At 41.7% G+C, this 14,222-nt stretch overlaps 1 protein-coding gene across 1 annotated transcript; it reads left to right on the forward strand.

Annotated features, from left to right (window-relative positions):
- On the forward strand, window positions 1–14,200 carry lifra (LIF receptor subunit alpha a). Its single transcript, XM_057034108.1, has 18 exons — window positions 1–139; window positions 2,983–3,191; window positions 3,346–3,482; window positions 3,775–3,922; window positions 4,009–4,281; window positions 4,474–4,597; window positions 5,686–5,822; window positions 5,943–6,085; window positions 6,232–6,385; window positions 6,468–6,532; window positions 6,620–6,854; window positions 9,076–9,261; window positions 9,610–9,711; window positions 9,824–9,970; window positions 10,184–10,321; window positions 10,476–10,569; window positions 10,690–10,756; window positions 11,046–14,200. Exons 2-18 carry the CDS (start codon window positions 3,092–3,094, stop codon window positions 11,718–11,720), a joined length of 2,925 nt encoding a protein of 974 aa, XP_056890088.1. The 5' UTR covers window positions 1–139; window positions 2,983–3,091; the 3' UTR covers window positions 11,721–14,200.
- The last annotated feature ends 22 nt before the right edge of the window (window positions 14,201–14,222 follow it).

A 14,222-nucleotide genomic window follows, 5' to 3' on the forward strand; every position in this document is an offset into this window, starting at 1 on the left:
CAGTGCGATCCCAACCTATTCTGGACACACTGGCTGGGAATTGTCCATCGATTTCACAGGGGAAAGCAGTTTAAAGACTTGGATTATTGTATACATACACATCAGAACTATCGCGTAAATAGCCCATTGCTATCCCGAGGTAAGGATGTTTTTATTTACAAGCTCGTAACAACAGTTTACGTGTTAATTCGTAGATTGTGGTGTCCGGAGCGTGCTAGCGTTAGCCGTGTTTTCCCAAATAACTGGCCTTTTGCGTCTGCGCGTGTGATGATGGCAGCCAAGTGGAATTTTAAAATCTGGTATAATTTAGCGAATCTATTGGAAGCACATCATCAAAAGGTAATTTTGACAGAATCGGCTGCTGCATCTATAAAGTGTAACCAGCCAACCACAACGTGGTATAAATTGTTTTTGACGTCGTGGTGACCAGGAGCTAACGCTAATGATGCTAACTGTCCTGGGACGATAGATTTGGTAAAAATTTTTTTTTTTTTTAAAGGCCTCTTAGCCATTTTCGACAAGAGACATATTGAAATGTAAGAAAATAAATTGAGAGCAATGTGTAATTTTGCATACTCCAATGTGTGAAATGAGGCCACACAGCAATTGTTATGACTGCATTATTGGCACTTTAGGAATGTGATCTCTTACAGTTTATCCTATATTTCTCATTTTACCTCTTAATACCCATACCAGCTTAACTGCTTTTTTTGTTGATTTTTATGTATTTGTGTAGTTATGACTACTGTATATTTCACACAGTTAAAATGTGCATTGAAAGGCGTCGTGTCCAGTGTGTAATGCAGACATCTCTATGTCCTGCACATATAAACACGTATATCTAAATAATTCAGTTACCCCACTCTGCACCAGTAGGTTCATGAATATATAATACCAAAGAAGGATGTGCTATATTTCACTATAATTATGGTGTGTTGCATCTACATGAACACAAAAATGTGCCAGCAATGTTCAGCCAAAGAGTACCTGTCTCATGGAACAACAATACCACTGTTCTTTTTAAGAGAAGGTTTCAAAAGCAGGTGTTTTATTTTTTAGCACTGTTCTCTTAGTATGACGAGCATAATAAAACCTCAAACATTAGTCATCCTAACAGAATGGATGAATGGAAGGTGTCTGGTTGTACCTGGGAAAACAACAGCTTTTATTAAAAACAAAATTAAAAAGAGAGGTAGAATGTCAAGCTTTAAACATGTATGTGGTAAATAACCTAATGTCATTTAAAAATCAGCTAACAGGTAACAGCTAGAAGGAAATCGTACTGCGTGTATATTGTGTATATTGTTTTGCTTCCTGTTGAATTGATGATTTATATTCATTAAGTGTTATAGTGCCAAAAAGGGAAGGAAATGGTGTTTGGCTAATGTCCAATACCCACACACAGAACTGAATGTCCCTTCTCTGCTGAGGTCACAGCCTGGACGATACACACAAACACACACATTCATGGTAACGCTCCTTTTTTAGTCCTACTCACTAGCATCCGGTCATCTTCTCGTACCATGTGAAGGTCAAATGTAATTAGAAAAAAAAATGTACCGGTAGCTCATATTTCAAAAGGCCCTGACTCAACCAGAAACGTAGTGGGCATATTTCTTCGGTCCCGGTTGTTGTGTGACAACATGCTTTGCAGAAAGAATTTAACATTTATTCTAATATTATATGTTTGGCTGCTCATCTGTTCCTTTCTAATTACATTTTAGCCAGCTGTTAAAGTTTTGAGGTCATCGACATTCTCATTGCATCACTTGAACAAACTGTACAACAGTGGAGATGAATAAGACCAACTAATAATGAAGATTTAGCCTTTGAGATATGATTGCACTGCAAGATGGTTGTTGTTACACAATATTCATTTTTTGTGTGTGTGTGTGTGTCCAGGATCCAGGCATTTTTGGGATATATTGAAGGTTGTAAGATCTTTTACTTTGGTGTTTAACCTGGAAAGATAAACACATTTGAAAGGAAGCCAAATACATCTTTGTGCAGAACCAGACTACCGTTTTCTGCACAGCTAGCTCAGAAACCTGTGAGGCTTTGACACCACGCCGCTGCATTTATGTTGAGCCAAACATTGAAATTTCATGTGGAGGGGATCTTTTCTGAGACAAGGACAACAGACTTGAGAAAGGAAATATGGTTGTCCATATGTCTGAAAATGTGTTTAAAACCAGGTGCCTACGCCCCTGCTCTGCAGCATTGAAGGGTTTCATTGCATTGTTAAAAACTCACTCCCCGGTTTAAACAAAGCAACAAATTGTTGATGAGCCAAAATAAAATCACTGCTTGTTTGTTTCACAAGCTTTAGTGGTGCCCGATCGTAAATCACACACGCCCTGAGAGCTTTGTTTTCTCAGCCTGCAGAGCGGTTAAAAGCTTGTCCCAACGTGTCGGAGACACAATGAATTACACTGATACACGCATGATGTGAGTGAAGGCCATGTCTGACAGTTACATATTTTTCCTTTTTTCCGTTAAAAAAAGGGATTTTTTTTCTACTTTTTAAAATATCTGTTGAATTCAAGTTTTGGAAATATGCATATCCATTAATACACACCTAATTCATTATTATGGGTACATTTTAGGTGAACTATAAAGACAAAATTCTATTCTGAAGGGGGTTACTTGCTCAAAACCCAAACAGTCAAATAGGAGATGATGTCAGGAATTCCTACAGATGCAAAACAGCATTTCACTAATGAGACATTTTAAAGGCCCAAGTTCAGTTTTGCCATCTCACAACAGCTGCCTTCACTCCAGCACCACTTCACAGCTGAAAATGCTCCTCTGTATTGGTAGTAGGTTCTGTTTCATCAAAGGCAGAGCGGCTCAGAATCGGCCGTCTCCCCACTCCATGGTACATGTCTGATACATGCCCAAGTGACCTTGGGGTCAGATACTGAAGGAAATTGCTCCTGATAGATTTCCATTCGCAGTCTTCTGTTTTTTTCCCCCCTGCAGGTTCCTTCCATCTTTCCCTCACCTGTCAGAGGTTCCAGCATTGTGTCACTGGCGTAGTGAGGGCAACCTGCTTTGGGTCCCACGGACGGGGTCTTGACTCTGTGCCACCATGCCGTCCTCAAGCATCACCTCCAGCTCTAATAGTTACTCCCTTTGGCTCTTTTGCCTTTTCCTGTGCTGCTCAGCTACGCATACGCATGCAAATGAGGGTAAGGCTACTGTTGACTTCAAGATAAGTGCCATTTTCAACATAAACACACCCTTCTGCCAAATCATTTCTGAACATTCAGGGCACGTTCAAGGTCTTTTACTCTGACCCGAGTCGTTGAATTCGCTGCACTCTTTCTCCATCTGTCCCCTCAGCTCTTCTCGTACCGAAGCAGTTGAGCCTTTCAGCGATCAACGGCACGCAACAGTTATCCATATCCTGGGTTGGAGGAACCGCCACGACCTTTGACATGCTGATTCTCAGAACCGAACTCAACGAAACTGTCTTCTATGTAGGAGCACTGCTTTTATTGTTGGTTCACCTCCTCATGATTTCTCGCTGTCCATTGTCTTGTCCAAGCATCTCACATCACGATTGACAAAGTGCCTCGCCTGCATTTACTTCTGTGGGGTAACTTTTTATATCGATACACTGACATAAATGCTGTTTCAGCATTTAGAATGTGCTGATATCGATTGGCATCTTTCCAAAAAGGCACATCTGTATGGAAACTTCAATCTCTTGTTGAATTGAATTCTACCCAATGACACAGCAGTTCATATAAAGGAGTCTGTGCTCTGCAGAAAACGATCTCTGTGCCGCTGATAAGTGGTTGGCACCAGTGGACCTGGACCTCCGCCGAACCCCTGGAGTGTACGTCACTGTCAATCAAAGTCCGTGCAAGAGATGGACAGAGAGCAAGTGAATGGAGCAACACACAGATACATCAAGGTCAGATGGACAGTAATTATAAATTATCAAAGACAATATGTTTCTTATTTTTAAACTCTTAAGCCTTCGTTCTCCTTGCTTTTCAGGATATGATATACCCAGCAATCCCAAATTCCAGGTGTTGCCACAGGATAAAGTTGTACCTGTGGGAGCCAGCAGCACTTTCTGCTGCATTGTGGGGGAGGGGAAGCTCCTTCGTTCCATGAAGTTACACAGGGACGTGTTGAAGACAACACGACTCAGCCGCAGGGCTTACTCGACTGTGGTGGTTAATAAGAGGCCATCTGACCATTCGGGAAACAACGTCGTTTGTCAGGACGACCAAAAGACCTTAACTGGCTCTGTGATTTTTGCCGGATGTAAGACAATAAAATCTTTTGATAATAGCTAAAGTCTTTCTATCTAAAATTGTCTTCTAAATGTGTATAAGTTGACACGTTTTCACATGTACATGTCCATCTATTTAACCCATTCAGAGCGCCCTCTACTCTGTCATTAACTGCACAGTTTAAGTTGAGCAAAAAAGCCTAATTATACATTTTCTTCCCCAGATCCACCTCTGTCAACAGATTTTGTGTGTGAGACCCGCAATTTGACCTCAGCTGTGTGCCACTGGAATGAAGTAGATACATATTTGTACGGCAAACGGGCAACAGATTACTCGATCAACGAGAGGTATCACATCAGTGCAATACCAGCTTTTGAAGAGATTTTAACAAAAACATGGGGGGGGGGGAATGTGCAGGCTTGTAGTTTTATTCTGAGTGGTCAAGCTGGAAATTGCCATTTAAAGTATGCAATGCAGAACAGCTCACAGGGTATCTACTAGCAATGGAAAAATTCTGGTAATATCCAAATCCACTGTTGCTGCAGTAAAGGCATGATGTTGAAGTTTAGTTTCCCCTAAAGGAAGGTGATTAGGACATTACTGATGTACATTTGAAGTCTGGCTGAACGGTTTTGGAAAATAATCGCATTGTCATTTTCCCCCCCTCAAAATTGTGATTGCCAATTAATATGCAGTTATTTTTTCAAGGCTCTCTTCTCATATATTTTTCAACCAAGACAAGCAATGAATACAAGCAATTCTTTATCTTGCAGTTTTTTTGTGGCCTAAACAAAAGTATATATAAGTATATATCAGTAGCAATTCTCGATATTGTTGCAACTGAAATTAATCGTTCTGCCCTAAAATGAGCAGAAACCAGAACAAAAGACATCAAGGGTAAAGACTACATAAGGGATTATTGATTCTTTGTGTGTGCCGTACCTTCGTCAGTAATAGGACCACGCTAAAGGTTTCTGGAACTGGTTCATTGTGGTCTGAACTTCTACCCTGGTTATGCAATAACTAAACATAGTTACAAATGCAGTTTGCATTTAACTTGGTCAGCTGTGCTGATATAAAAATAGATTTGACTCACCAGTTTTGGTGACCAGTGCATTATAGTTGCTTGTGCTGACAATGACAGAATGATTTAGCACTATTTATTATCGTCCCTACCATTTTCTAAAAGGTATCTTTTCTCAAAAAAAGATGATAAAATTTGCTGTTCCTTTAATCCGAGCCTCGCTGCCTCTGTTTTTGATTAACACTGATAGTGGACTGGCTGCTCGCCACATTCCTTTACGGGAACTTTGTTGTGACTTATGCTGGCATCTCTAGGTCAAAACAACGATCCCAACAAATGGAACAGTCGTTTATTTGTGTTAAATTGATTAGATTTTGCATTCGTTTTCATCCATTGTGGTTTACTTTGTAGGATATGTCCGGAGAACACGCAGGAAGAGAAGCAGAAAAACTGTACTTTGGATGGCTGGGCTGGTAGCTGGACTCTAGTGGCTGTAAATCCACTTGGCCAGCACAACCTGACTGACTCTGCTGAACTCAGTCACAGAGGTGAGTTACTGCTGTTTGACTAGAACTTAATTTAGAAAAGAAAACATGCATTCGCGTCCAGTCTTCTTTTTGTTGTGTGTTTCTTCAGATTAGTGATTTGGATTTATCCGTTTCCCACAGTGCGCCCAGTAAAACCAAATGACCTTAGTGCAGTGGTCCATGCCTGGAATGCCACCATTCTGTGGGTGTGGGAGCACAGCAGCTATTCCTCCTTTCCTCTTGTGTGTGAGGTAGCAGTCACCTCCAGGGGATACACAACAAATGTGAGGCACCTTTGTGTTGGGGTGACATTAGTTTGTCTGTCTGAATCTACAGAACCTTCTCTCAGTCCAGTATTCTTTGCATGCATGTATACATTTGTGTGACCAGCAATATACCAGATCTTAATCAAGTTCTTTGGTGTGTCCAGCGTACCTTCTCCGGCGTGGGTCTGCAGTCAGTGGTCCTATCAGACATGCATCCCAATGAAGAGTACACTCTTCAAATCCGCTGTGGTGCCCAAAAGAATTTCTGGAAGTGGGGAGACTGGAGTGAAGAATTTTCCTTCAAGACAAGGACTACTGGTAAAGGGTTTACATGTAGTAGATGAGTCAGTTCAATTCTAGCAGGTTCTCTGTGTTAATGTACATTTGTGTCATCTCTCAGTACCAGATGCTCCTGATGTGTGGTTATGGATGAACAGGGACAACACTGGACAGGTGGTTTGGAAGGTAAATTTCTTCCGTTATTCTTTTTTGAGCTACAAAAATGTTAAGACGCGATGTACAACAGATCTCTGCTGTCTTCCTTTTTACCAGCCTCTCACTCAAAGGCAGAGCCATGGCCGCCTCAAGGGTTACCAAGTTACTTTTCAAAGCTCTGAAGAAAATCTGCAACACACCGTAAACGTCTCCCCGGATACTTCCGCTGCTCCATTCAATCTATCACATATGGCGACCCTTGGCAGTGGCAAGATCCAAGCCTCTGTTATTGCAGAGAACGAGGATGGAGCCTCAGCACCTTCAGCGGTGCTTATACCTCTACGTTGGACAGGTATGTCATCGTAGAATGGAAAGTGGAAAATATTGGAAGAAAGGTTGTGCGACAATGTAAATGCTATAGAAGTAATCACAACGTGCAACACTAGAGAGTTTGATATTCCAGGTCAGTTATACACAGCATGTGAATAAATGTACCGTGTTTTCACAACCATAAGGCGCACCGTATTATAGGGTGCACCTTCAATTTAGAAACTGCGTAGTGCCTGTGGTTTCATGACGCATTCACTAGATCGAGCTGCGCTAAAAGGAATGTCAATAAAACAGCCAGATAAGCCAGTCAAACTTTATTAATAGAATACAAACCGGCGTTCTCATAACTCCATTCACTCCCAAAATGAATAAACAGCTGTTTTATTATTTTTCCCGAGTGACGTAGTGTTTTCGCGTAACACAGTTCGTTTAATAACAGCGAGTTATAACAGGCAGTGTGGAGTTTAATAAATCTTTGATTAGGTGCAACATTTTTATCACGTAGTACCGTTGCGGTAAATCAAACGTTAATGCAAACATAATATACGGTAACTCGAACTCTCGAAGTAGTGCAACGCGATAGCAATAGCAATATAACAACGTTGTTCAAACGGTAATGTCCATATTCACAGTATGACCAGCCTTGTTAAGTTGTAAACACACAAAAGAAACACGTAAAGATCACTTTATCAGTTCATTCCTCATCCAGGAATCCCTCGAATTCCTCTTCTTCGGTGTCCGAATTGAACAGTTGTGCGAATACGGCGTCCAACATGGCCGGCTCCGTCTCGCCAAAGTCGTCATCAGGGTCGGTGTCGCTGGTGTTGTCTGGCATTTCAGTGACAATCCCTGCCTTCCTGAAAGCTCGGACCACGGTCGAGACTGATATATCAGCCCAGGCATTTACGATCCACTGGCAGATAGTGGCGTATGACGCTCGGCGCTGTCTCCCCGTCTTGGTGAACGTGTGTTCGCCGTCCGTCATCCACCGCTCCCACGCAGTTCGCAGTCTAGCTTTGAATGCCCTGTTGACACCAATATCTAGCGGCTGCAGTTCCTTTGTTAACCCACCCGGAATGACGGCAAGAACTGAATTAGTGTGCTTCACTTGTTTTTTACACCATCGGTGATATGGGCGCGCATGGAGTCGCAGATCAATAGGGACAGAACTGTGTGAAAAAAGCCACCCGGTCTCTTGACGTAAATTTCTCTCAGCCACTCACTCATCTTTTCTTCATCCATCCATCCATCCATCCCTTTGAGTTAGCTTTGATGGTTACGCCGACAGTTTTCTTTTGGCACAGTCTTCCTTTTGAAAATAACCGTGGGTGGAAGTTTCTGACCATTAGCCTGGCAGGCGAGTACTACGGTGAAGGATGCCTTCTCATTCCCTGTGGTGCGAACATTTACCGTATGTGCTCCCGTTTCGTCCACAGTGCGGTTCACAGGAATATCGAAGGTGAGCGGAACCTCGTCCATGTTGATGATGTGTTCTGGTCGGATCTTTTTTCCAGCGATGTTGTTTCTGCAGTATGCGCGGAAAGTGGCCATCTTTTCTTGGTAGTCGTCGGGCAGTTGCTGCGAAACACTCGTTCGTGTGCGGATGGAGAGGTGACGTCTTTTCATAAACCGAAAGCACCAAGAAGGAGCGCCTCTAAAATCATTTATCTTCAGTTCGTCTGCTAGCGCTGTTGCCTTCATTCGAATAGTGACTGTAGAGACACTTCTACTTGCTGCTCTCTGTTCAACAACCCACTGTTCGAGTTTGTCCTCCAACTGTGGCCATCTCGCTTTGTTTCCTCGGAAGCTCCGTTGAGTCTTCTTTACCTGGCGCAGGTCGTCTTGTTGCTTCCTCCACTTCCGCACCATTGACTCGTTAACGTTAAATTCTCTTGCCGCTGCTCTATTTCCGTGTTCTATTTCCTGATAGCCTTCAGTTTGAACTCTGCGTCGTAAGCGTGTCTCTTGCAAGGAGCCATTTTGGGGTCTTTACAGACAGAAATGGTTTGGGACTGGACTGGAACTCCTATTTATCGCTCTTACTGCTGTTACTTCGGCCACGCCTACTGACTACGGTAGCCGCGATTAACCAATATTACCGTAATCCATACAAAAGGCGCTCCGGGTTAAAAGGCGCACCGTCGATTCTTTTTTTAGAAAATTCTAGGCTTTTAGGTGCGCCTTATAGTCGTGAAAATACAGTAGTTTCTGAATTGCTTTTTATATCATCTACATCTTTCCAGAAAACGAGCCCATTGCTGTCTCCAGAGCAGTTTTTTTGGATGGAGCTTTTTCTCTTTCCTGGGAGAGGGAACACAATTCTACCTGTGATTATGTGGTGGAATGGTATGATGCCTCCTGCAGGAAGGACTGTCCTCTGGATTGGATAAAGGTGGCCGCTCCAAACAATTTCTCCTCTATTGAGTCAGGTATGTTAGCCTATATTCCCACTAAGGACTGTGTTCCACTGTAACCTTGTGTTTTACGTTGCATCATATTTATGTTATGTACACCGCTGAATGAGCCGCCAGCTTATCACACGGCCTCTGTGAGCATTTGGGTCTTCGCTACCTTGCTCATGGGTACCTCAGCAGTGCTCTGAAGGTGTCCTGGCATTTCCCCCTACTACATGAACACCTTCCAAAGCCCAGTCCCCTACAGACTGCGCTGCCACCACCCCACAGATTTACTGTACTGTTGCATGGTTGTTGTTGTTGTTGTTTGTTTTATTTTTAACTAGAAGAGAGTGAAACTGTTTTGTCCTCCTTTTCTTTCAGCCAACTTCCTGCCAGGTGTGAGATACAACATTTCCTTGTACTGCTGCTCTTCAGAGCCCGCACAGCTGCTGCTGCGCTGGCAGGGATACATGCAAGAGCTGGGTAAGGGTCACATTCCACTGAGAAAAAAGTTTTAAAAAAGTTTAAAGTAGAGAATCGCTATCATCATCTTAATTGCTTTGCTTATATTTTTAATACTTTGTGTCCACTCCAGTCCCGTCCAGACCCGTTTATTTGTCAGCCGAGCAGCGAGAGTCAGATATCGTGCTTAGCTGGGAAGGGATCCCACTGGCCAACAGACGAGGCTTCCTGTTGGGTTACAATGTTTATGTCAGTAATGACTCCCACCTCACGCTTATAGGTACCTGACCTTATATTAAACCCACCTTTCTATATGGTTTATTTGCTAAAAGTAAATGGCTGTAATGTGAAGCATGCAAAGTTAAGTATAATAAAACAACATCTCTCAAAGATGCTGAAAGCTTCCAGGTCATTCTCTCACCATTCAATTTGTGACCTCCTCACCTGTTTCTCTTTTTCTCCATTTTTGTTTGTCATGCTCTGCTTTCTCCAGCTAATCTGCCAGATATAGAAACCAGAAAATATGAAGTGAAAGGTTACAGCAAGGGCTCCTACAAATTTACCGTCAAGGCTTATACTTCAGCAGGCGAAGACACAGGAGCCACTGCCTCCGTTATGCTGGAGCCACAGAGTATGTGAAATACATGTGATTCTACAAAAAAATCCTTTTATTAACAAGTGGTAACATTTCTATTACAATAGATGCTTTCAACTTTATGTTGAGAATCATAATTTTTGAACTAAAGTGAAGAATAATAGTTTCCCCTCTATGTTTGTACCAACAGCTGATTGGCTGATCCTAGAAATCTTGACTTCTCTTGGAATCACGGCCTTATTTCTGGTCTTTGTCACCTTCATTTGTTATAAGAAGCGGAAATGGTGAGACTGCCGGCAGAGACGGTCAATTTTGTGTCATGCCCTTTGTTTTGCATTTGCCATAATATCCTTCTAGGCCTCCCCTGATCATTCTTTTTTTTCTGCATTTTGTTTTATCCCAAGGGTGAAAAGGGCATTATATCCAGACATTCCTGAGCCGAAGTTGCCTGGGGACTGGTCCAGGACACAGGTATAGTCTCAGTATGAATTACTCTTGCAATTTTATTTTTTTCTATTTCTAAATGTACTATACTTTGCACTCCTCCGGCAACTTTAAAAAAGCCGTTCGTGTAAAATCATGGCCAATTAGATAAGATGGCCACAAGATAATCAATAGGCAACTGTACTTCAAGGAGCGCTACAGTTTAAAAAGTTGCAAATTAACACCACCAATGTCATCAGTGCCTCCATGTGTGAGCAATAAAACATGTAAAAAATAGGCATTGTACAGGTTCCAAGTTGTCTTTGTGGATTTTCAGGGGCCAATGGATGTGAAGCCTTCTCCCCACAGCATGGTCCACATTGTAGAAAAAATGCTGGTTGTCATTCCTGAAGAAGATGAAGATGAAGAAATGCAAAGAATGGAAGATGAGCCAGCTGACACGGATGAGCCAACATCGTTACGTTACTACAACCAAGTTGTGGATGAGCGGCCCATAAGACCACGTTTCCCAGACTCCTCTGCTTCTTCTGCATCTTCAATGGATTCAGCACGCACGGATGTGACATACACGGGCGTTCAGACCTCGGGATCTTCGTTAGCCTGGTCACCAAATCCACTGGATTCTTCTGAGTTCAGCCCGTCCCAGGCTGGTCAAGCTCTCAGTTCTGAAATCAGAGGGGGAGGGGGTTACCGACCCCAGGTGCAGCCTCGAGCTCCTCCCGAAGAGCTTTTCCTAACTTCCCCCGAGTCTTCATTTGAACCCCAGGCTGTCAGTTCTGGTGGTTACAAACCCCAAAGGTCCTGGCATTTTGACTCTCCCACAGAGGCTGGTCCGAGTGGTGGCCTGGCCCCCTCTCTTGGGTCTCCCACATCTGTTGCCTCCACTCAGTTTCTGCTTCCAGAGGGAGACGAATGCGCAGAGGAGAAACATCAGCTGTCGTCATCTGCAGCATCCTGGTTCACAAACCTGCTGTCAACAACAAAACCGTGACATCATCTCACCGTCACTGCCAGCAGCCAAGCCGAAGCTCACGCCTGTTGGCGTCACCTGCAGCCCTGCATTCTTGGTGTTACACCTGTTTAGCTTACAAAATACTTGTTCCAAACTGACAAAAATATTCTTAATTCACATTTCAAAATCAATATATGAAACTGTCAGAATCTATACATTTATATTTTCAAACATTTCTATTCTGAGAATATTCATATTTTTATTCCATCGCCATCATTATTGCACCTCCCCCCTCAACCTGGTGGCTGCTACAACTCCCTCACATTTCTGTGATACTCTAAAATGGGCATTTAGCAATTTCTGGACATCACTACAAAACAAACAAAATGGCAGCACAGTATAATTACAGAAAAAAGGACACTTTAACTAGAACACTAGAAGAATGGATTAAACACAACATAATAGAATCATTTGTCATCTGTTTTGCTAGCAACTAGCACCCATCCTTAACAGATTTTACCGATTTTCATAGATGGTTGCTTTGCTCGGTTTACAGAAAGCAAGGTGGTGCTTTATTTTATGGTCTAGAATTGTGCTGGTGATGAGCCAGTGGACGTACACTGAAATAAGCTAGAGCCTGAGTTCAAACTGATGTGATTTTTGTAAGCAAACGCTTTTGGTTTTCACTTTGTGTATTCTTGTTTTTTGTTTTTTTTAATTGAAATGCATGTTGCTGTCAGTCTTTTTCGATATCATGTTTAATGTTATGAAACTGGACAATTTGACGTTGACCTTCAACATCATCATTGTCTTGTAAATTCTGAAATGTTACAAGACAGGCTTGGTAAATATAATGCTGCCACTGTATTTCGCCCTGTCACATTTTACACACTTCTTTGCTCCTGAGAGATTGTGCGAAGGGGAAAGATGATCTATGGTAGATGATTTGATTTCAGAAGTGACCTTCAATCCAAGTTATCATAAATCAGCCCAAGCCAGAGTCAGCATTTGCAGAAATGTCTGGCCTTTTCTCACATTATCATAATAACTGCAGTATTATCCAGTATTATCCTTGAGGATTCATGATTGTTCAATGAATTTTTTGCATCTGGTTGCTGCGGATGGCTCAGAATGTTGCGACTTCACAAAATGAAAAAAACTCCAGGCATTCATTTTTGTCCAAAAAATGTGGGTGAATTACCTAACTTATGCTCACTTAACAGCACTTTGATTTAAACACTTAGAGACCATTTGCCTCATTTCAGTTCATATCATGATTTACCCATACGGCTACACGTGGCCCATGGGTTCCCAGTGCCTCTAGCCTGAAAGCTTTACTCAAAAATATCTAAAAATTTACTGTGATATAATTGATGTTGGGGGAACTTTTATCAATGGCTTTGCTACTAACTGTCAATGGACAGAACCTTTTTGTTTGACCAGATACTGCTGTCTCCTTTATTTTCCGCTGACCTAGGTTTTAACTGGATATGTAGGGACAATGGTTGAAACAATTCTTTTTTAGCTATAGTGTTGCACCAGTCAAACTTGGTAAAGAGACAAAAGTCATCTGTGGCATTTGTGATGAGCAGTAGTTTTAAAGATTGGGATCTAGTTTTGAGTAATGGAACATGGTTGCTGTTTTTTTTTTTTTTTTTTTTTTTAATTTCTGTGAAGCCTGTTTCCTTGGAGAAACAGGGCTTCATAAATGAGCCTTTGAATTTTGTATGTTACATGCTTTTATGTTGGTTTGCTTCAACAAATAGCACTTTCCCACCTTAGAAGCTTTGTTTGAATAGAATGTATTATACATCGTTAACCTTTAAAAGGGGGGTTGTTATTTTTCTCTCTGTACAAAGTACATTACATTGATAATGATATTCCCTATGCTGAAATCAGATCTGTAGTCAAAATACATTGAATAACTAGCTTCCTTGAAAAAAACAATGTTAATTTTTGCTAATAACTAAAGTAGTTCTATGAAAAGCATACATCTTTCAATGTGAAAAGTAATGTAAACAAACTAAGAATTATTATCCTGTGTCTACCATTTTAACTTGCTATGCATTCCTCTATTAACCCAGCAGTGTTGCTTCCCCACATATTAAGGCCAGAATCCTTATTATGCACAGCTGAATCCTACTTTTACCAAGGCGCATTGGAGTTGCCTGGGCCATGCTCCTGGGTACACTTTCTGCCTTTACATATATACAATGCATGCTGTATAAACTGATTTCAAAATAAATGCTTTATATACAGTATGTGTGTTTATGCTATAAACCGTTTAAAATGTGGCTTTAAAACACTAACGCTATTGTGCACATGAGCAGACCCGGGTATCGCACAGTTGTAGACCTTCTCAGAGAAATACTGTACATTTTGTGAAATGATGCAAAGTATTTTCTTAATAATTACCAGTAAATGAAACAATGAAGTGCTTCTGAGTGACATAAATATTAACACTAATTACACCAACTGAAATGCTTCTTGTTTAAAGGCAATAAATGTATTTGTCTGCATGTGTCTTTTTCCATTTTTTTT

Source organism: Takifugu flavidus, chromosome 5 (genome assembly GCF_003711565.1).
Source record: "Takifugu flavidus isolate HTHZ2018 chromosome 5, ASM371156v2, whole genome shotgun sequence".
In the NCBI taxonomy this organism is placed as follows: Eukaryota; Metazoa; Chordata; class Actinopteri; order Tetraodontiformes; family Tetraodontidae; genus Takifugu; species Takifugu flavidus.

Coding starts and splice junctions, on each gene's coding strand:
- lifra (XM_057034108.1), top strand. CDS start 3,092: ATGCCGTCCTCAAGCATCACCTCCAGCTCTAATAGTTACTCCCTTTGG. Junction 6,533..6,619: donor CTGGACAGGTGGTTTGGAAG/GTAAATTTCTTC, acceptor CCTTTTTACCAG/CCTCTCACTCAAAGGCAGAG. Junction 10,570..10,689: donor TGTTATAAGAAGCGGAAATG/GTGAGACTGCCG, acceptor TTTTATCCCAAG/GGTGAAAAGGGCATTATATC.